The sequence below is a fragment of the Mycetomoellerius zeteki genome, unplaced genomic scaffold, assembly GCF_001594055.1.
Source record: "Mycetomoellerius zeteki isolate Tzet28-1 unplaced genomic scaffold, Tzet1.0 scaffold243, whole genome shotgun sequence".
In the NCBI taxonomy this organism is placed as follows: Eukaryota; Metazoa; Arthropoda; class Insecta; order Hymenoptera; family Formicidae; genus Mycetomoellerius; species Mycetomoellerius zeteki.
The window spans coordinates 890407-914174 of NW_017257220.1; the positions used below are offsets into that span (position 1 = coordinate 890407).

The 23768-nt window shown below is 35.1% G+C and overlaps 1 protein-coding gene across 2 annotated transcripts in view; it reads right to left on the minus strand.

Annotated features, from left to right (window-relative positions):
• LOC108723525 (homeobox protein Hox-D9) overlaps positions 1-8785 on the minus strand; it is a 12322-nt gene extending 3537 nt beyond the window's left edge. Inside the window, exons 1-2 of one of the 2 annotated variants that reach the window (XM_018449349.1) lie at positions 8758-8785; positions 3394-4419 (exon numbers count right to left, since the gene is read on the minus strand). In XM_018449349.1, coding sequence (XP_018304851.1) covers positions 3394-4378 — 985 coding nt within the window. In that variant the 5' untranslated portion in view covers positions 4379-4419; positions 8758-8785. Of the gene's footprint in view, positions 1-3393; positions 6098-8757 lie in introns of those variants that run through there. The other variant, XM_018449348.1, reaches the window with a different exon arrangement.
• Between the last annotated feature and the right edge of the window lie 14983 nt (positions 8786-23768).

Here is a 23768-nt window from a genome sequence, read left to right on the forward strand (position 1 = left end):
CTTTTTATTTTTTTTTTAATAATTTTAATTTTGAGAATAATATCTAAGAATAATATTTTGAGAATAATATCCGATGTATTAGAATATCTATCGTATTTAGTATTGGAATAATAGTGTGTTACAATAATAATACCTTCGAAAATATTCGATGATTCAAGCAAACTTGAGTCTTGGGTACCTAAAGACACATACGACACACGTCGACATTGACACATTGAGGTTGTATTATTTGTCTTTACGAGACGCCAGTATTATGCTCACTTCGTGATTGATGACTATAATACTGTTGACAGTATTAGGAAAAATACAAAAAAGTGAATATATTACTGGCATTAATGAATACATTATACAAATTAATAAATTTATTCAATATTTAATTTTTTTCTTTTTATTTCAACATTATTTCATCAGAAAAATGAGTTTTCGTTTGACTTACAAATTTTCGTACAATCGCTCATCTTTGCAACTACTTATTATCCACTTCACTAATAAAAATGGACTAATTCAGCAGAAAAATGCGTTTCTCGAACTTTAAGTTTTATTTGTAATTAAAGGATTGATTTTCATTTTCAGTTAACTGTTGTAATAATAATTAGATATATTACAAATTCTATTAAAAATTAATAAAACAATGTAAGATATACTTTTTCCACCTCAAAATGCATTTTAATTTTGATTGACAGTAATGTATACACTGTCAGTAATATGGTCTTTTACTCTATGACAATTGCATAATGAATCAAGCATTTCTTAAATCAATCTTATATTCATCTAATCAAATATGAGTCAGATATTAAAAAGTTTTTTAAAATATTTATTATATGTAGTTCATAAAATATTAAAAAATCAAAAGATATTATTTACCTAGAGTTATAAAAAAACAATATATATATTCTAAAAGATATAAAAAATTAAAACAAAGTCATATAGTCAATAAAAAGAATAAAAAATAAGATTCGTATAATATAGGGAGATCGAAAAATATCTGTGATTGATCAGAAATTGTAGCAAGTTTCTCGAATTGATACCTGATTTCTGATAGAAAAAGTCAAAGGGTCCATAAGGGTCTGGGACGTGGAGTGTAATATCGATTGAGAGTATTCGCGACATTTTCCATATCTATTCTATATTTTTGATATTAATTTATGTGAGTTAAAATATACAAATTAAGTATATAAATCAAGAAATAGATAAATATTTTAATATTTTTTAAAATGTGATCTATAAATTCAATATTGTATTGTAAATACTGAGCAATGGAAATGCTTTATTAATTATACAACTTAATTTTTAAATATTTAAGAGAATAGGGCTATCAAACAATTATCGTATTCCTAAGTAACTTTTTATTCAATGACATAATTTTATTTCAACGAATTAAAATGTTAAGTAAATACATAAGAATATATATACATATATTCTTTTAAATAAAAATTAGCAAATAAATTGTAAACTTCCATTTAAATTTTTCGTACAAAACGGATAGAATACTTTATTTCATAGTAAAACCGATGGACTTGATAAAGCCATACTTTATGTTAAATTTATTCTGGCCCATGATGTAAGTGCGCATAATGATGACCGGTACGCCTCAAAGGCTTAATTAAGCGTGGATACGAATCCGCGGTAATAAATGCGGACTGACAGTCAGCTTGGAGAGCCGTGTTCTTTCGATAAAGCGGAGATAATCTCACGGAAGAGATCGACTTGTACCGGGGACATCTGGCCGACATTGTGATTCCTCGGAGATTACCTGGACTAATATGGGATGGTTCGACGCGATACAGTGGAAGCGGCACACACTCTGGTCTTCGAGCGAACGAGCAAAGATAATGGACCCGCCATCTATTGGGCTACGCTTAAACTATACGCCGGGTGCGCGCCCGCGTTTCACTATTTCGTATGTACGGCACGCTTGCATTGCACGCACACACACACACACACACACACACACATCTACCTTCCGTGCGCTTACGATTAGCTCGCGGCTGATTACGCGAATGTTATCTCGGTTATCAAAGTGCCGTCAATGGCGCTCGCACGAGCAACAAAGTAACGATAAATTTCAACAACGAGCGTAGAAGCTTTTTCAGAAGGACACGACGAACGAACGCCAACGATCGATTGAGACGCACCTTCTCTTTATACGCTTGATATGAAATTCAAATATTTCTACACGAATGAAAAGCTGACATTGCCGTCGCGATATAATTATGTTGAATATAATTTACAATCTGTGATATATCGATTGTATCGTAATAAAAGACGCGTATCTATAAATTAATGTCACTTCTGCAAAGTATTTTATTATCACAGTGATTTATATACCGTAATAAGTATTCCGAACAAATGTTAAAAAATAAGAAGATTAATGACTCATTTTACAAAGTATATATTTAATGTTTGCTAAAAGGTATCTTTTATTCTAAGCGTTCGTAATGGTTACAAGTATTTTCCTGCGGAAAGAACATTGCCAAGCAGCACAGCGTATCGAGAATACTAATCTTTCTGAAGGGAAACTTTAGTCGATGTGAAAAAAATTATCGTTCCAAAGTAAAATAATGGGGAGACAGTCGCGACAATATAAGCGCGCGAAACAGCCGTTAGCCGGAAAGACTGAACGCCTGCACGGGTCATGGAACGGATCAGCTGATCGGAGGCGCGCGCCAGAGTTTACGAGTTACGGCCGCCAATAAACCCGCCGCCGTTCGTTGTTGCTCATGCGACGTTTCATGGGTTGCAGGGTCCCGAGAAAAGGACAGAGAAGGGAGGAAGCACAAAAGAGAACGATGTGAATGAACGATGACTGTGGTCTTTACTTGTCGAATAAGTTCGTCAGGATCGTCCAGGAATACCCGAGACGCCCGTTTTAGGAAGTCACGTGCAATTAATGTAAATTACAGGCAATCCTTTTGTCGTAGCATGTTACATATGTCTTTCCTCGCAACATCTTCGTTCAGTTGTCAAGCTGTTAAGGAACTAACTATTTTGATTTCATATGTTTATTGATTTCAATGGACTTTCTTAACGTGACGTTCGAGGAATATTATAATCGATTTATGATTACTTCCTGTGAAAACGGAAAACTACCTGAAGTTTACAAACATATCTTTGTATAGAAGTGTTGACAATAGTTTACCATATTACAAAAACAGTAGAAAAAAAAGATTCTAATAAATCAATTTCTCTTCCACATTGTTGTCCGATTATTCAAAACACATATAACATATATAAATGTCAACAGTGAAAATTTTTCTGCGAAAATAATGTGTGTCATTATTAAATAAAAATGTTATATTTTTTTGTTATATATATAAACTTAAAAGAGATTCGAGAGCAATTGTTAAAAACGAAAAAAATAAAAAGAATTGGTAAATCGGAGTAGATGCTTACCTGGAGGTGGGTAGGGACTCGAAGTAACAGGTTCGGGCGCTCCATAGTTTCTCAGGCCGCCGTATCCATCATGAGGAAAGGCACCTTCCGCAGCGACCATAGCGGCAGCGACTCTACCGCGGTCATCCGCCGCGGATGGCGCCAGATACGGTACTCCCGCCTGCGAATGAGGATGATGATGTCCAGCCGTGTCGACCGGATGGTGATGCCTTGCTGTCGTGTATGGCGCATAATTGCACCAACTCTGAGAGAAGCTCTGATGGCAGGACGACACGGCCGGATCGGCGGCGCCGGTAGCTCCGGTGGTGGATCCACCGGTAGTCGACGTCGTAGTTGCCGCGCCGGCTGAGTTGTAGGACTTGTAATCCGAGGTAGATCCAGCGGTACTGGCAGATCCAGCGGTAGCGGCTGCGGGTGACCAGAAAAGCCCGGCCTTCCGGTTGTCCCTGGAGGAACCGGAGGTCGAGGTGGGATCGGCCGCCAGGTTGTAGTACGTGGGGGGATTGTTACCCCCGTAAGTCTGATGATGGTTCAACGATTCGCCCGCCGTGGACGAGTAGTGGGAATCCTGGGGATGATGCGGACTGTAACTCCAGCCGCCTTGGGAGCCCGCTGAATGAGAGTGCCGTATCACGCCTGCTGCGCCCGCACCACCTGGCGCGCCTGATGATTCCACGCAAGCTACTTCTCCGTAAGTGGTACCACCACCTCCTGGTGTCGCTGTTAATCTCTTGGCTGGTATATGAAGTGGTCCAGCTGCACTGTTGCTCGCTACCGAAGAAGCGCTTGGCGAGGTTGAACTGGCGCTTGCTGTAGCCGCCGGTGGCGCTGTCGTTGCCGATGATACCGGTGCACCAGGTGAAGTCGGTGTTGTCGCTTGATGAGAGCCCGGTGTCGAGGTTGTTTGTTGTTGAATCGATACGAGGGTCGAAGCTGTTGGTGGAACTGGCGGCGGACTGTCCTCGTAGAGGGAACCGTTCATCATGGCCCACCAGGTCACCCCGGTGGAATTCCCCGCTCCGGTTGCTGTTCCCATCGACGTGACCGAGCCAGGGTGGCCCACGCCGGAGCCACATAGCGGCGCGGCGTGAACATTATCGTACAGCGTCGCCGTCGAGCAAGCCACGTGATCGGCGATGGTGCAGATGATGACGGTTTATTGCCGATGTTATAATAATATTTATGCCGACGTCCGCGTCGATTGATGTAGGTGATGGTCCCGTGACCGCCGTATGAGTTTAGTTAAATCACGAATTACGCGCGATAAGTCAGCACAAATCGGACCAGAGTTCACCCAAAATGTGAAAGTTGTCGCATGGTCATCGTGATAACAATGTAGTGATGAGCAAAGCGGGTATGTAGATTAGCGATTGTCCCAGTATTCGCGGAACACCGATCGAACGAAAAACGTAGCGTAGACCGCGAATAATAGATCCAGTAGTAGAAAACACGACAAACGTGCGCGTGATGGAGGAGGATTTTCACCGAGGATCGAGGAACGGAGCGCTCATCGTGATCGAGCCGGTCGTGTTGTCCGTGAATTCACGGAGTAAATAAAGAAAGCGCGTGCAGAAGGTAGCAGAGGCGCGAGGAGTGAGCGAAGGCGGGTGGGGATAGGGAAAATCGTGCGGGTACGCGCGTCGTCCGATGACGGGGTTGGTGGCGGGAGAGAGGGTGTGCAGCGCCGCAGCAGACAGGTGGAGGGGTAGATAAACGTGGAATAGAGAAGCGAAGAGAGGCACGGGGCAGCGCGAAGGATAGACGGGGGCGCGATAAAGTGCTTGGCAAATCCGCGGACGAGAGGTCCACACGCGGCGATGAGAATCGTCCACGACGATGATGACGATGTTGACGAAGTCGGGTAAGATAATCGATGTGACAGCAGTGAGTAAACGTCCCCACGTGTAAACGTCGTCAATCGTAGAGTCGATTGATAATTTGTCCAGATTATTATGCGGTCGTCCAATCGGTCGATCCAACGATGCAGGATGAGGGTTGAAACGAAAACAAAATGACACAGCGCGATTTAGTGCATCGTTCGGACCGCGATAACTCCGGTGAGGCGATTGCGCTCGATCGCCACGCGTTAAAGAGGGAAACGTTATAAAACTAGTGAGCAATTTAATGCGAGCACCAGCTATGACACTTGGCAATCCGTCGATCTTCGTTAGGCTAATTCACTGCGCGACTAACTGCGCTATGATCGTCCAGTGGTCTACCATATACGAGCCACACGTCGCCCCGTCTCTATCATCAGCGAATACTGTCAACCCCATCATTATGAAGGGGTTCCGAGCGCGATTCATCAAACGTTTTTCTCGCGCGTGGAATGTCCGCAATCTATGCAATCACGAAACCCACTAACGGCGAAAATTCGAACATTAGAGCTTGAAGTCGTCACGAAGTCGTCTAAGAAGAGGGAGAAGTTCCCGGATCAGAGCAGAATCCCTTTATCTCTCTCGTTTTTTTATCTTCAAATCAATCAGATCAGGTAAAATCACCCCTTGGTATTAAGTGTAATGTAACGGAAGGACTCTCGGCAGGTAGTAGAACGCTTCTTCAGTTTCGAGGATCGTGCGCCAATATACACACGCACGATGCTCACACACATATAGAATAATCCCCTTTCTTCTTGCTGGCCTCGCTGAGCCGAACTGAGCGTCAACTGAGAGCTCTGCCCGCGACTTGGAGTCGAACGGGCCAAAAGTGACGCGAGCGCGATCTCTCGGATCGTTTGGCAAGCGAAGCCCGGACGGACTCGTTGTCTCCCACCCTCTTCTCACGACCGCTTCTCGCTCTCGCGCGTTTCTTGGCGTTCTCCCCCCATCCCCCTACCACGCGCGCTCTAATCTGCTTTTCTTCCTCTTCTCCACCATCACAGGCCAGCAAGCACGATATACCAACTATCTTACGGAGAGACTGCTCTTCTTGCCTTTCGACGAGTATTATGAACCAGCAAATTTCGATACTGTTGTTTTTTTTCGAGAGCACAGGCAAATGAGAAAAAAAATGTAACGATTACAAACAAAGACTAGACGACGGACCGATAGCAGTTACACTTACAGTACTTAACAAAAAATTGTACTTGGCTGGATACTATTTTATATATATATATATACTCTCTGTTGATAGTGTCTTCTACTAACAAATATACTACTGAATTGAGAGATTTAAATTCTTTTCCTTTTTTGTTCATGTTTTGTAATTCAAAAGGATATGATTATGTCAATAAAGCATTTTTTTTTAATTATAATGGAACTTGAGTCTATGTTAAAGTAACAAAATTTTAATCAAAGTTTCAATAAAATTTAAAGATTAAATTTCTTGTATACTTTATTACAAAAAAATCTACTTACTTTAGTCATAATTGATATATCTACAAATATAATAAATTAAAAAAATATAGTTATACGTAATGGATTCTTATCTCCGAATGTAATACACTCTAATGAGTCTATTCTTGTATTAGTAATATTTCTTTCTAATAATAGTAATAAATAATAGTCGACCTTGTTTTGCTAATATCTTTATAGCTATAATTTGGTCACGGTTATAATTATATTTAATGATTTCATTTTACGGTTATCATTATATATTAGCATTCGCAGGTATAGTTACATTTATCAGAGACCGGTTTGTTCATTTCAGATAGCTAAGCTTCTTCATAACTAATCTTTCTGATATTTATATTACGTGCTATCTTAATTACAGCTTCTTCTCTCCTTAACTCTATAAGCGCACATTTATCTTTCCTTTCAATTTCTTCATTTGCTGTTATAATTATAAATTTTCAATTACTATTTTTAACGAACTAGCTGTCGAAACTCATTAGGAATGCATCCAAACTTCTCGCATCTTCCTTCCCACGAAACGTCACGTGGTTAGTGAAATGCTCTCATGGATCACGCCTGGCAGCAGCCGCAGTCATCTTTGATAGTGTGTACGTGCATGTACACGCAGTGCGAGCAATACGTCATGGCAGTATTGCAGTCTAAATCTCGGTACTTTTATGGGCAGTAAAGTAAAACGGTCTGACAACAACTCCAGTAGCACACACGCTTTCCATCTGTTTGTCCATCAATGTCGTGTGCCATCAGACTGTGTTACCAACGACAGAATCATGTCTTAATGATCACGTATTAGTAATCAGAAATGCAAAAGTCTTTTAAGAATTCCACGATGACTTCAAATTAACCAAAATTTTCATGACAAAGTTTCAGTTTAGATAAATTTAAATCTTATCGCTTTTCACTTATAAAAAGAATTTATTATTAAATAATAAATAAAATAATACATATAATATTTAACAAATAATTAAATATGTAACTTGGAAAGTTATGAAGCGCAAATTCAATCTTGTTATTGCTTTAAATAAAACTTTTTCAATATTAATAAAATAAATTAAATGTTATTGCTATAAATAAAATTATTTCGGTATTAATAAAATAAATTAAATGTCCCAGATTTAAATCTAACCTGAACAAAATAAAGTTTAAAATATTTTTTTATTCAAACAAAAAAGAATGACTCCTTTAAATACCTTTTTTTACTATAGATATGTACAATTATAATATCCAATTAGGTTTTTTTTTCAAAAATGCCTTTAAAAGATGTGTCTAGTAAATATGAAGATTTCTATGACGTTTAATATACTTGATTATATAATGAATGGAATCTAATATGACGGCGAGACGAAAACGGGGTCGATTGGTCTGTCAGCGGCGAACCAGACAATAGGACGATTTCGAATCGCGATCGTGTCAGTACACGTGTACTAAGTAGGAAACACAACTCGCGCTTGAATACGAGTGTAATAAATCGCGCGGGAGGTGCGAGCCACCCGACGTTTGTTGTACAGGCGACGCGATCATGAATGGACTTTATAGCAGCCCGCCCATTTATAGGTAGTATGCGCGCGGTTTAGTAGCTATGGGCTTAGTGTGACGCGGTTGTATACAATCCTCTGTTTACTGCAAGTACGTACCTAGGAAATGGATAGGTTTATGGCAGATTTTCATTCGGGCTTTCGAAGCTGATCATTCACTAAATTAATAGGAATTAACCTGCATATTACACACATTGACGCGAAAAAAACGCATTGCCTTGTTATATATATTTTTATATTTGGTGTACGCTTGTCGTTATCGACTGATTGCCAAGTGCCGTATATTATTCTTGATACACTTATTCAAATTTAATATTTCATATAGCATATGTTATAGTAGATATTATAAAAAAAAAATATTATATTCTATTTAATTCTAATCAAATTAATTGTGGAAAATAAAAGACTAAATTATAATTTAAATACAAATATAATAAAAATTATAAAATACAAATTATAATTAATGTTGTGTAACTCACCTTGTATACCGGGCAGTGTTCCGGGGAACACGCGGGAAAGCCTGTAATATTAAACATATTAATTACGTACTTTATTTGCAAAATTTGTACTGCTTCTTATATGAAATATAAGCATTTTATATAATTCTTATATGAATTATATAAAAATTGTATAATAAAAGGTTTGGTAAAAATATTTAAAATATGTCTTTACGAAATTATGAATAATTCAATACTGCTTCAAATATAGTATAAATGAACACTAATAATGTAAAGCTACATATAACAACTTGGAAAACACGTACCTGCTGCTCAGCTCGAACGGGTGAAACGTCTTCTCCACGGCGCCGTACACTTTGAGGCCTTTTATTTACAAGTCCAAAAGGAAAAATGTCAGCCTGCAAAAAAAAACCGGAAGCGCAAATTAAATGGTCTGTTGGTTAATAACTGTCCTTTATAACGGGTCATGTCACCATGAGTTTTATATAGCTTTTAGTAGTTTCTATCACGGCAGGTATAAAGTTCTCTACCTTGTACAACCATTAATGCGACGCCATTCCATAACGAAATCTTACTTTGCTCTACCTTTACACTCGAAGACTTAGCTTTACCGAACCACTTAAAAATGTTCATTATCCATTTTATAAAAAAAATATTCAATTAGAAAACAGCTTGATATTTCAGAAAACTCCTTTATCTGTCTGAAACTCATAATTTCAAAAAAATTCAACTTATTCACATGTGCAATAATATTTATCAATGCAATGCTTCATCTTAACTGCAATATTTAGCGAATAAATATATTACGAACGTCAAAAAATTGAAACTGCCCACGCAAAGAAACAAACGTTACAATTAATTGGTCGTTGTGATTTCTTTAACATAGAAAATTTAATTTGTATTTGTGAGTTTCGATTTACCATAAGGGGCTTGAATGTTAAAGCTTAAAAATAGAAAAGTGAAAATACTCTCTGGAGGAATTTATCGAATTTAAATCTCCGAGACAGAATTTATTATCGAAGTTAGAAATGAAAGTTGAGTAGGAAGAGATGGGTTACCTAATGTGTGGAAAAGATATTATCTCGAAGTTGTACGCATAATAATTGATGGAAATTCGACAAATTTAAATTAAATCTGCTTGTTGACCTTTATATTTAATATATTGTTAATTAAGTTCGATATCTCAATTTTATGAGACTTGCATTTGTTTATGCTAATATAAAATGATATTTTGCGTTCAATTCTATTTAATTTATTTTTTTAATTTTTATAATATTAAACGTTATTACGTATATGTTTAAATATTAAATTTTTGACAGAACTGTTTAAAAACTGTGTTCAAAAATATATTTATTAAAATAGACATCTCTCGTCTAATAAAGATTGTTTAGCGTCTCTCTAAATGTCACAATCGAGCGAAAAGTTTCGTTTTCCTGGTCAAGGGAGAAATAATGTCAGCGAAATGTGGGTAGGACGTGTTACGTAGAGGGATATTACTTTTAAGGTTGAACAATAAGGGGACGGCGGAAGGTCGAAAAACGCGTTTGGCAAACTCTGCCTGTACAAACCCGAGGAGATTGGTCGAGGGCGCGGAACAATCGGAGAGAGAGACACGAGAAAGCTCTCGGTTCCCTTCCTTTCGTTACCAAGGGGATGACTTTACTAGGATGCCCATACTAACGGACTCACACGCATGGTCACTCGCGTAAAACATTTGGGAGAACTGGTCCACTTAGAAATCCATTGGCCAAGAAAGAAGAGAAAATGAATGGAAGGACTAATCCGTTTGTCACACAATGTTATCCAACTTCTTTTAAGCTGCCCCTAAAATCAAATCTAATCATGCATGATTCTTTGCAATTATACACCATTTTGAACGGATTATATGAAAAAATTTTTCAACAAAAACCAAATAATAAAATCAAATATCGTGAATAAAAAAATTAGAATCAATAAATAAGATATGTAATCCTAATATACTTATATTAAAAAAATAATATTTTGTAATATAAATTAAGTTTTTCCGAAGGTGAAATTAACATTGTAATGAACTCTAAGCGTGTCATTAGTTATTGTACGCTTCGTGGTTTGTGTATTACAAACAAACATCTTTAATGAGATTCTCCACATAGACAAAGAAAGTAATTTAAGAAGTTCATATATTTTCCGTCACTTTGTGGTTATACGACAAACACAGTAACGCACTATGTGAGACGTCTCTTTACAATCTTTATTATCTCTAGCGCTTTTTATCTCTCTTTCCATTCATAATTTCAAGTTGAAATGAGATTTAGTTATATCCATAGGATTTAATGTTTAAGCGACTGTCAATTGTTTTCTATATTTCGATATTATATTATTCGATATATTTTCTGCATTCTTTAAGTTTAATTTAAAAATACATCATTTAAAATAAAAAATTTTTTTTAAGCAAATATTTAATTTTTAGAATTTTTTAACACACATTTAAATTTTTTAATATTTTACACATCAAAAAAATTTCTATTAATTTCTGTTGGTTTTTTCTCTCTTGCCTTGTCTCTCATTACGCTGACAGACAGTAACCCTTAGCATAACATGGCGGAAGATTTAATTCCTCCGAGATGATTAAAAAAATTCAACCCTTCTACATAATAAAGAAATCTCAATTCCCACTGGATGGTGAAATTGAAATATAGTGTTTAGGGTACTGTGTGCTATTTCGAGAACAATTCGCTGGGAGTTGAAAAAGTAACATAAAATAATAACATGTAAATAACAATAGTTCGCGTATCTAAATCATAATTTTACTCTTCATTTAAGTGTATGTTATTTTATTATATGTATCCAAGCAATGTATTCGAAGTGGAAAGGTTTCATTTTAATTAAGACATATGTCGTTTCACATTGTATGTTTTAAGTGCAGACGTTGAAAATACGTCCGGTGCGCGAAGTTGCTCGCTGAGGTCGTAGAATGCAGGGGGTTGAAAGAGCGGAATATCGGGTCTCTCATAACTGTGCGATGTGACGCGTGCCAGTTTCAGCGGGGCGTCGAGACGCCTTTCAGCGCTTCAATGCTGCCGGCACCGGGACGCCCTCTCGTTTCGGAGGCAAACGCTATGGCCGGACGACCAATCCCGATCGACGGTTCGTGGAGCGCTTCCAATATGGCAGTGGCGTGCGCCCAGCGGGACGAGGAACTGGTGTACTATGTCTGATGAAAGCGACAAGTAGAACTCTTTTTGGCGAGTCACTTTATTGTGTTATTTGTAATACAACATCAATTAATCAATTCCAATATAATATATCTTAGTAGAAATGTCTGAATTTATCCTGCGGCGTTTTCGAGATGAATGGCACGTACTGATTTTATTTATCACAAACGTTCACATTTCGACTATTAAAATGCAAATTAATGTATATTCTCTTTAACTTCATTAATAATGTATTATATTGTATAAGTGCATACACAAATTTCACGTAAGATCTATAACTCTCAAGCAATCGCAATTAATTCATGCAAAATTTATGCAGAAGCATAAATTTTGAACTTCAATTATTCTTAATTTTTCATTTTGTTCAACACATTGTCTGATTTAAAACACGTAACCGCTAATCGCGAAACAGCGAATCGCTCAAAACCCGTAATAAAGTGATTTCAAGTCCTAGAATCATGCCGCCTTTTTTTGTTAACTTGAGCTATAGCCACTTTACTTCATTTGCCGTATATGTATACATAATATAGACCTACAACTGGAACAAAATGTAAGCGCCAGGGTTTTTTTTATTGGAGTAAGAGAAAAGAGAAGGAGAAAAAAAGATGCAAAGGACAAGAGGATAAAAGGAAGGGAAAGTTTAAAAGGGCTTCCCAGTGAGAAATGACAATGGAATCGATATCGAATTGATGTCGATTCGATGATTTCGACGTCGAATCGACATCAATTCGATATCGATTCCATTGTCATTTCTCACTGGGTTGTAGACGGTGAGAAGGTGGTAGTAAGCTTGAGCACATAGGCAACGTGAGTGTATGGCGGCTCGGTATTGAGTCAAGAATGGGCTAGACCATTTCGTGTTCCTGGGGTTGCGTCGTCATGGGAACCTGATCCTCATCAGGCAAAGTCTCTCAGAATTTTTCTTCATTCTTTCGTTTCTGTTGCTCTTCCACGCGGATCTATGATCGCTCCTGTACATATTCCACATATCGCCCTAATGCTTTGCATCGTTTTACCTGAGGAATGTGCACGCAAATCTATCGATACGCGTCTTGCATCCAAAAGATCCCGATAATATATTTCATACATTAATATTATGAAAGTGCTGCTTAAGATGTCATTATTACAATTACAAAACAATTGAATGAGTCTGTAATCCATTAAGTAAATTATTTTCAAATATATTTTATCTCTTTGCTTTTTTAAATCAATTTTTACACAAAAAATCTTACCAATTTTATATTAAATATATCTTGTACAGTAACAATTACTATTATATGCAAAAATAATTGTTATAAAATAGAAAAGAAAGCAATTGTAATAAAAGTAATATTGTTGAACGTGCAGTTAATACTTAAGTGGATGTAATCGATTTTCAGCATACCCAGCGTAATAAAGTAAGTAAAGCGATATAGTGTGTCACGAGACATTTTCCTCGCGTTAAGTACTCGAAGAGATTGGGGCCGCATGGAAGCGGTGCTATAGATAGAAAGCTATCCGGCAACCACGCCTCGCGAGAGATATCCAGATGCCAAGGCATTAGCCTCATCCCCAAATCTCCGTCCATGATTTTACCCCGGTCGACTCTACCTTATCTCAGTTCATTTTGAATATATTACGGCACAGCGATACCCACGGTTTCTGTAAAATTTAGGACATTGTACATGCACTCCCCCTCCCATACAAGCATATATACCAGATACTTAAGGGACTAAATGTAATTTCGTGACTTTTATTTGCTCCAAAGAGTTCCAGATTCCTTGTTATACCTGAGATAACGAACCACCATTCTGAGATTAATCTGGCGCTGAGCTTTCATTTTATAATTTGATCGCCGCATACAAAGTATTTAATGTATCGCAGAGAAGACTATTAAAAAATAATATAATACAATATAAGAAGATTCAAGATACTATAATTCTCTGAGCGATTCACTTAAAAGAAAGTTGTACACAACACTTGTAATTTATATTTACCTACGAATCTGAATACATCTTATAATAATAAAATAATTGTATAAATATAACGGATCTCAAATTCTCCATCATTTAAAGTTACGTAAAATTATTTCAAATATACAAATTGTAATACATCATTATTGTGCAAATTTAATAAGAAAAAATTGCTTTATAAAAGAAAGAATTAATTATTCATGGATGTTGCAAAGTCCTATTATGATTCATGCATCCTGATTATACATTTCTGGTTAATTTTGAATAAATTGTGTGTATTTCAATTTAAGTACCCCAATGAATTTTCCAATTAACAATTTTTGATTCCATTAAGTGTAAAGATATAATTTATAATAAAACAGCTAAAGTGGATGTTTTCGAAATTAAGTACTTAACTACAAACTTTTCTAGATTTTTTCTAAATTCTTTTTTTTTCCTCTTCTCCTTTCTTCTGTGACATAGCGTCTTTTTTTGACTCAAGCTGCGCTGAACTACAACGAAAATACAGGCATAAAAAAGAAAGCACACTAGAGAACGTTAATGATTCATAAGTTTTTCCAGTCGCTTGTCTGTTAACTTTATGGCTATGGTTGTTGTCTTCAACCTTTCGATCGATTTGACAATTTTACGTTTGATTTATGGCCTGACGAGTGCAATATCTTTGAAATAAAAAAAAGGGTTAGAATAGAACATTTGGTTGAATAAACCTGGTTCAAACTTACAAAAAAACATGACGTCGCTACATTCCGTGCATGTCTAGCCATTATTTTACCAAGTGGCAATGTACCATAAATAATTCAACTAAAATAACATTACACACACAAGCACGATCTCTCCTTAGAATTCAGTCTCGGCTTTCACCGATGGCGTAAATGCCATAACTGTCACTAGATCATGCGCGGGACAGACATGTGAACGCATATAAACTCATATAAACCCAACGAAGCTTTTCTTTTCATTTCTAGTAGTAGAATGAAACAAACATATCCTATAATACAGGATAATAAATTCTCGAGCATCGATAATTATTTTATAATAGGTATAGATATGAATCACAGATTATTCACAGCGGAAATTACTTTTGTTACTTTAAATGTTGTAGAAACAACGTAAATGATTATAACACGATGTGATTATAAAATTAATGAGTAGATTAAAGTTACGAACGAATGTGTGTTAAATTAAATTACAATATAATATATGTACAGCGAAAAATTATTTGGAGAAAGACATTTTAGTGGAGTAAACAATTGAAAAAATTCTAGGATAAGAAATAAAATTCGTATATATATTAATAATTTTAAAGCAAATATTCTTCAAACACGATACGTATTCTTATCGCATATGCGAATGTATCCATATTTTGCTGAACCTTCACAAGAGCAGCTACTGAATATATTTACTTATATTAATGTATATATACGTCCGCAAACACGCTATAGCTTATACATATATACATGTATAAGATATATTTTACATAGACGGGGATCAAATCCCAAGATTGCAGACCCTGATAAAATTGGCATCGTGATTTACATGCAGCACGGATGAGAAAAACAACTTTTTGTAAAATAAAAATTTACAAAAATATTTTGTTTTCCTTTAATACGCCACGCAATATTGATGAATTTTTATGAATTTACGTCTATAAATTCAATATTTGGTGGTTATATCTTTGAAACAGCGACATTTGTTAATAAATAATATTATTACTAATTATTACCAATCGTTACCTGACAAAGTATGTGTGTATGTTTTACGAAATTATATTTTGTATTGTAATATCTGTAAATAACATTTCTTTATGCGTTGTCAAAAACACAAATTTCTTAAAGTGCTTACATCCAGGGACATTATAGGTTGGAAAATAGTTTTTGCGAACGATTCGACCCAAAATTCAATGAAAATTCTTCCCAGGTTTGCTAAGCAAGTTTTTCATACAAAGTGAAAGTAGTAACCAGTTGAGTAACCGAACATCCCTTTTCTGAGAAGCAGTCTATACTTGGCCTTCGAGAGAAAACGTTACAGTTGATTCACAACATTTTTAATGAAAATACAATTTATTTTAAATATATATTATGTGTTTCAAAGTTTTTTGTACATTTGGTTACATTACAAAATTGGATTGTATATTTCTCACAGAAATGAAGGAGAGAAATAAAAGTAAGTAATTTGTTCAATTTATAATAAGGTACACTGAAAGAAAGGATTGGCTGAATATGGCATAGCATTTTTAATTGGTGGCAGCAGTCAATTTTTGGTTGCGTTAGCCTATATCGAAATCCATACTGACATTGTGGATAGGTTAACGCAACTAAAAATTGGCTGCTGCAACCAAAAATTGATTACTGCAGCCAATTAAAAATGCTATGCCATCTAATTGCTGCAGCAGCCAATCTTTTCTTTCAGTGGAGTGTAATCAAAAGTATTATATTTGTTTATTAGAAAAGTTGATTACACTTTATTCACATCATTTAAAGACTAATTTTCGTTTCCTCTATTTAAAGAAATTTACATAACTAACATATACATATATATGTATTTTTATATTATATTTCTTTTACAATAATTTATATTTACAATAATTAATATTTACTCTTACAATAATTTATATTTACAATAATTAAATATTCTTAGGTGTACATAAAAATAATGTAACTCCAAGCCTCTTAATCTATTCACAAAAAATACGAAATTCTCAAACAAATGAAAAATATTGATAGCGTGCATCATAGTTGTTAATTCTGGATCAAATTTGCTTTGCTTATAACAGGCATCCAAACTGATTCAATTTGAACTACCTATACTTGTCGAGGTACATACATGAGTCAGTGGCCAAATCTGCGGTCCATAAAAATAGTTACAATGTTCTACCGACGCGTATGATGAAAGAGATCCGTGACGAGTCGGCACGAGCCCCTAGCGCAGCTGTGAGAAATGCACACCTATAGGTACTAAGCATCGACGGGCCGCGCGCGACCATAAAATGATCGTAAAAACTTAATTTTACGAGAGACATAATATATTTGCCACCACCACCGCCATCACCAACTACATCGGCATCGTCAACGAAGAAACGGTTGCAAACTACGGGACAAAATTTTGTAAATGTATACAAACTCCGCACGAGACATCGGACCAAATGATCATCAGAAGAACGTTTGCATGAAGAAAATTTAACTGCTTTGCTTCTTTTTTACGATATAAAGAGAACAATTCTGAGGATTTATTATTGAACGAGGTAAAATCAAAAGAGCTATGAAGTACATTCTATACATTTAATTATTAATCAATCTGTTAATCAATCTATAATTCGAAAGATAAGTATTTAATTATTATAATAAATGAAGAAAATTTTTCGAACTTGAAAATTTGATGTACTAATATTTTAGAAATATATTAGTTGAGACATGCCACGGCAAAATGTTGTAAGTGTCAAAATTATACAAATGTGTTTTATTGTATAAATAGGTACAAGTGCTGTATTCTATCACATATTAATATTTGCCATAGAAAGTGCTACTATAAGCAGAGAAAAATGAGTAGTATAACTCAAAACATATATTGTAAGTCTATATTATGCAATTGGCATTTTTATTTAAACTTACAACGTTTTGACTTGCATTTTGATTTATAACCGCAAGAAATATTTTTTAAATATATAATTGCAATATGAAATTTATAATATATATTCTTGGAAACAAACACGTCATATAGGATTTTAAATGCTAATTTCTAGAAGAGAAGATCTCAATAAAGAAGTCACTCATCAGTACGAATCGAGTTGCAAAGCCGTCCCGCGAAGAACATTTTGGAACGACGGGAACTCGACTCCCAGCCCGAACATCATTCCCTTTATGACCAATTAGTAGATCCAGAAACATACCTACCCTGCAGGAAAAAAAAGAGTGGGAAACCCGAAGAAAGAAGTCCCCAAGCCACAAACTTGCGGTAATCTCCGAAACGAACTTCACGAATCAGCCAGCGCGGCCGCTATCCGAACTTTTTCTGGCGAATGTTAAAACGGTATGCCGAAAACGCCGAAGTTAAGGAATGTGTAATCAGCCAATTCCGTGAGGTGGGTGGTCCCGACATGTGAATCCCGCTTAAAATGACCGCCGTGTCATCGGAACGTGGAGAAGAGAGCCGTTGCGCTATCGTTGATACTTACGGAGAGACGGATGTGAAGCCGGTTAATGTGCACGTGCACGCTCATCGATTTTTCACTTACACTTATCTTTACATATCCGCAATAAAAGATCTGTTCTTTAAAAAAAAGATTGTCTCTACCGAAATATGCATTTTCTGATCGTAATTTTTTAATAAAATCAATGAGAAATTGCATGTTATTTATAATCAGTATAAAAAATCACTTTTATAAAATATATATGTATACATATACATATATCATCGGAACAATAATAATGCATTGTAAATTAAAACGATACGTTTTATAATTTACAAAAACAAAAGTTAGATAAATATGTATCTATTTAATTACTTTAGAGAAATCAAGAGAGTAGTTTACAAACATCTAAATCTAAATAATTTCTTTCAAAAAATAAAGAATTGTATATGATGATCACAAATCTGTATCATACCATACAGTAGCATTTATCTAAGATGACTAAACATTTATAATAGGTAGTAAAAGTAATCTACCAGAAATTACTTTAACGATGCATATTAATTAGGACAATAAAGCCTCTTACGAGGGTATAATTATAATATTGAATTATGGGCGACATTTATTCTCGTCACGCAATATTAACGACATAGCCTGTTGCCGCTTACGCATTCATTCACGAAGTTAGACATTGGATTAGTAAAAGCCAAATGCGTGAAACTTCTGTTGTGAGCAAATCCATCTGTACTTTTGATGTCTTCATTCCCTCGAGTCAACGAAGGAAATATTAGAGAAGAGAAAGAGAAAAACATGATGCAATAAATTTCTTCATATATCATTACTTGTCATCTCTTAAGTAGTTACCGCTTAGATAAGAATTTACGTTAATTGTTGTACGAAACAGTTGGCATGTAAAATTAAGAAGAGATTATAGAATCTGCTTTTTTTAAGGTGGCAGACAAAAATTGATGAAGAATCTTCTTAATGAATCAACAGAACATTTAAGGCGAGTCGGCATACAGACAGATGGCTATCAAAGAATGAGTTGAATACAGATGAAGAGAATATTCAACGAGATCCTCCCAAAATCGGGTTTATACTGAACAGGTGAGTAGATGCACTTTTACCAAAGAGCATTATTCTAGTCGCCGCTTGTGTATCTTACACGGAAGCCCGCTTAAACATTTTATGGGGTGGTCGGTGTAATTTGATGGCCCATAAAAACGCCTAGTCTAGTTTTTCCCAGGGCATCGTCATTCGGCGTCGGCGCAGGCCACGCGCCTCTTTGACGTTTCATGACCACGATTTCCTAAACATCGTTCCATCATGCTCGGATTTATACGTCTCTTTAACCTCCGTGAAGCGTAACACGCGCTCAATGTTACTCAGGACGTCAGTAATGTCGCACGCTCATCGAAGTCTCGGATAATTACAGGATAATGCAATGTTATTTGTAAGATATAATCACTAAAATATTTAATGTTGAAATTGTAAAACGATGAAGAAAGATGATGTTTCCACAGATCTTTGCCGAAGAAAAATCGATCTCAAATTTTTCGAAGAATTTATAAGTTTGTTTGAATGTTAAGTTATCACTTGAAACGGAACTCGAAGCTCGTTGCCACAACTGAATCAGTCACTATTGCCGACGGTGAAACGGATGGCTTTGCGACGACCAATGAAACGGCACCACCAAGGTATCCACTATGATCGAAGTAAGCCGAAGCAGTCCTGAAGCAGGAAACGGGAAACGTGGTGGAAATTGAAAATGTGATGGACGACAGGACATAGAGGATAGAGATGGCAATCCGGATATTGGAGTGAAGATGAAAATTTATGGAAATTACGAGAGTCCCGTTTGCGTTCCATATACGCGGATTACTATATTACCATGAATATTAAACCACAACTAAAAATACTATGACATGAAACATGAGTAATTACAAAAATACGGAATATCTTTGTTTATTCAAATCTAAAGTTATTGAAACTGTTTCTGAAATTGTGTTAAAAAACAGTGATTAAAAAATTTGTTTTTTGTAAAGCATACAAAATAAAAGTTATTCAACTTTTACACAATGCCAGCTAAACTGTTTTAAGATTAAATAATTAAAAGTTTAGCTTTTTTAAGTATGATTTATATATAAGAAGTAGTTTAAAAATTTCTCTATTTAGCAGAAATAATTACTACTACTAATTATAATCAGCCGCGCTATATTTAAAACTTTTAACTTTATTTTTTAGTTTCATATGTGATATGTCAAATGTCTTACAAAAAATAAGGTCAAAAGACATGAGATAGAATGGCTGATACGCAAGCGTGGAAGTTTATACGCTACATGTAGTAATCTAAGTTGTGTTTATGGCTGCAGAATATATATGCATAGCAATCCGGTGAATCGTGGTAGCGCGAGAAACTCATTACCCCGTGGCGCGAGTATTAGCATATTTAGAGACTGTTTCCCCTTTCTTCTCTTAGCCCCACCTACCATCCCTTACTTCATCCCCCTGACTTGCCTTCCACCATTCTACGGTCTGTCGCCGCTGCGCATCCCTCGCCGCTCGTAAGGCTAATGCATTATCTCAACAGAAGAAACATTTTAATATTACTATTTCTTCACGTTGAGATTAAGCGTGCATGATGCCAGCCGATATTAATTTAATGCAGGCAAGTCGCACTGACATAATTACATGTTCATACATTCTAAAAATCCTAAAATTATAACAATTAAAACTGCATCTAATATTTTTGATTGACTCAAAATCACAATGGATAATGTCCGAAATGTGCTAGCACTTTATTGTTACACGCATAAATAGATGCGAAAGGTATATGAGGTGCGGAGAACCGTAGAGAAGGCTAAGTAATTAAGGAAACTCATCCTGAGAGACAATTTAACTTAATGAAAGACAGTCTGATCCACCTCTGGTATTTCTCATCCTATTCTCCGCCTTCATTTCATCGGGTGGCATAATACCAGTTCTCCACGATCTATTCTTCACTCAGTTCCACATTTCCTCCCCACATTTCCTAAACTTCGCTCGACTAACATCTGCTCTTTCTAAAAACCCGCCCCTTTTGTCTACCCAACGCTATAAAAAAATTCTAGATAAAACGATATGTAATTACTATTCCAGCCTACCAAAAATATTTCGAAATTGATTTTATCCGATCGTTTCTTGTAATGGAAAAAAATCCAAGAAGTTTACGATGTTTTCTATTTTATTTTTAACATCACAATTTACAAAAATAATGATGTTTTTTCTGTAGACCCCTGATCCAGATCTGTTGCGGCAAACCAGATTCTACGAATCGCACGCATATGCCGACGTTTACGTTTGGTTGTCGAGAAATCTTCGTTTATGTATTGCGAATCTCTGTTTATATTACTACATTTGCTCGTCAGCTGTATTACATGGCACAGTTTACTCAACTTGTTCGTAGTTCTTAATTAGTATAAAAATTCCAGACTAATCCCTTATATTACGCGATAATAAACATATTTTTATTTCATATTTATGAAATTTCTAAGCAACTGTTATTTAACATATTTCGTGTTCACTTTACTGATTGTTTCTTTGATTTCATTTTTCTTTATTTTAAAAACTGTTTTTATTCTCATTTCAATATAATACATGAAATTATTTACTATTTAAATAATTATATGAAATAATTTTCTAATGAAATAATGTCCTAATTAATTAATTTAATCCATTTACACATGAATAATTTATGTAGCGGAACAATTAATAGATAATACCTACTCTTTTTAGCTTATCTTAAGTGTGAAGTAAACTAAATATAAAACAGTCTGGAGTCTGGAAGTCTTTATTGCATCCATTTTGTATTTCGTGCTTATGAATCACTCAAGTTCAATCAACCAATCTGACTCGGCTATGAAACTTTAACGGAAACACTTCAGACAGTCTAATGAGGACTCGGCAATTATATGATGTATTATCTTCAAAAAAACTCCAATGTTAATAGGAGTAAATAAATAATATCTGGTGTATGGATCAATGTTATTACCTAAAAATAATATCTACAAGTCATACCTTACTTCGAAAAAATAGATAGGTATTCCCTTTACGATTTATTTAATTTTCAATAAATAAGCTGTACAATGAATGTATGCATAATTATATCGTAACATTATGTCTCTGAAGTAGAAGGAAAAACATAAAGAAACATGGAACATATTTTTAATGCCATGAAATAATGCTTTCAAAATTAATGGTTGTCCTACAATGTGCTCTTTATTTCCTGTTTCTTGCTTTTTACCTTTTGCTTTTTCCTCTTTATGATCGTTTTATCGACAATTATATTTCTTGATATGTGTTTTCTGTTTCTTCTGAAGTTCGTTAACGTTTATCTCGAGCAACAGAAAACGAAAAACGGGATAAGAGACAAAAGACAAGATACAAAAAATAGCAAAAAGTAAGAAACAGAAAACAAAAAGAACATTGTAGAATAGGCTTAAAATTTAACTAACAATTTGGAGGGGTAAAGAAGGCAGGGATAGGTAAGTGATAAATAATGTCGGGCAAACCACTTTGCATTTTTTTTATCATGGCGAAAAAGTGAGACGAGTTGAAGGGTACTTCTACTGAAAAAAGGATTTAGGGTGGTTGGAATAAGGGTCTTGGAAGGAGGAGCCCTTGAAATTATTGTTACGAAAAATAGATGGGGATCTGCGATAGAATCTTTTTCAGGAGACAAATGGAACAGAGTTGAAAATGAGAAACATAAAAAATAAGTGACGTGAAAGAGATAATGTACGATACATACAAAATATGTTAAACAGCACGTGTTGTTCGAAGATATCAAATTACAAAAGTATAATAATCTTTGAGCGCAGTAATTTATTCTATACAGTTTTAAAAATATATATTCTTAAATGTTTATTTTTAATAAAAATATAAATAATAAATTTTTTATAATAAACTATGTACATAGGAAATATATAGCAATTTTTTAAACATATTTTAACGTATAATAAATAAAATAAAATAAATGCATGTAGCAGTATACAAAAATATTTTTCTTATTTATTAATAAAAACATATAGCTTATTTTTTATTTAATCGTTATTGAATATTTTTTACAATGGAATATTATTGCATTAATCGTAAATGATGATAACAATCAATAATAGATATTCTATACTAATAATTATATCATATTTTTACTAATTTGTATTATTTTTAATATTGAAAATTTAATAAAAAATTTTTCTGAAAAAAATTTTTTCTAAGAGAACTGTGTTTTCTACAATTTTAAAAACTGATTAAAAATAAAGTTTCGGTTTGATATGGGCGCCATCTCTGTAAAACTACCTGAAAGTTAAACCAAGCTAGATCGATAAAACAGAAAAGGGCGAGTCGGTATAATCTCCGAACTGAAATGAGAAATACTTCTATCTCGGAAAATTACGGAACACATAAAAATGCGGATAGATAGGGGCGATGAAAGAAAGCGATGATATAAGAGGGTGACACCGCTAGGAATATGAAAAGTTATTTTTCCGGGCGGAGAATAAGTGGTTTCATAAATTTCTATCGGCCCAACGTAAACAAAGAAGGGTTCGAAAGGGAGTTGAGATTGTATTAGTCAAACATAGTAACGTCAGTCCTATCTCAAATTTGAATAAAATCACTGAATTCAGTGCAGGGGAATATATAATGAGTGATATTTGCTCTAATAAATTTAATGTAAATATCGTTAATATCGTTCCTACCTAAAAGAACATAATTAATTTA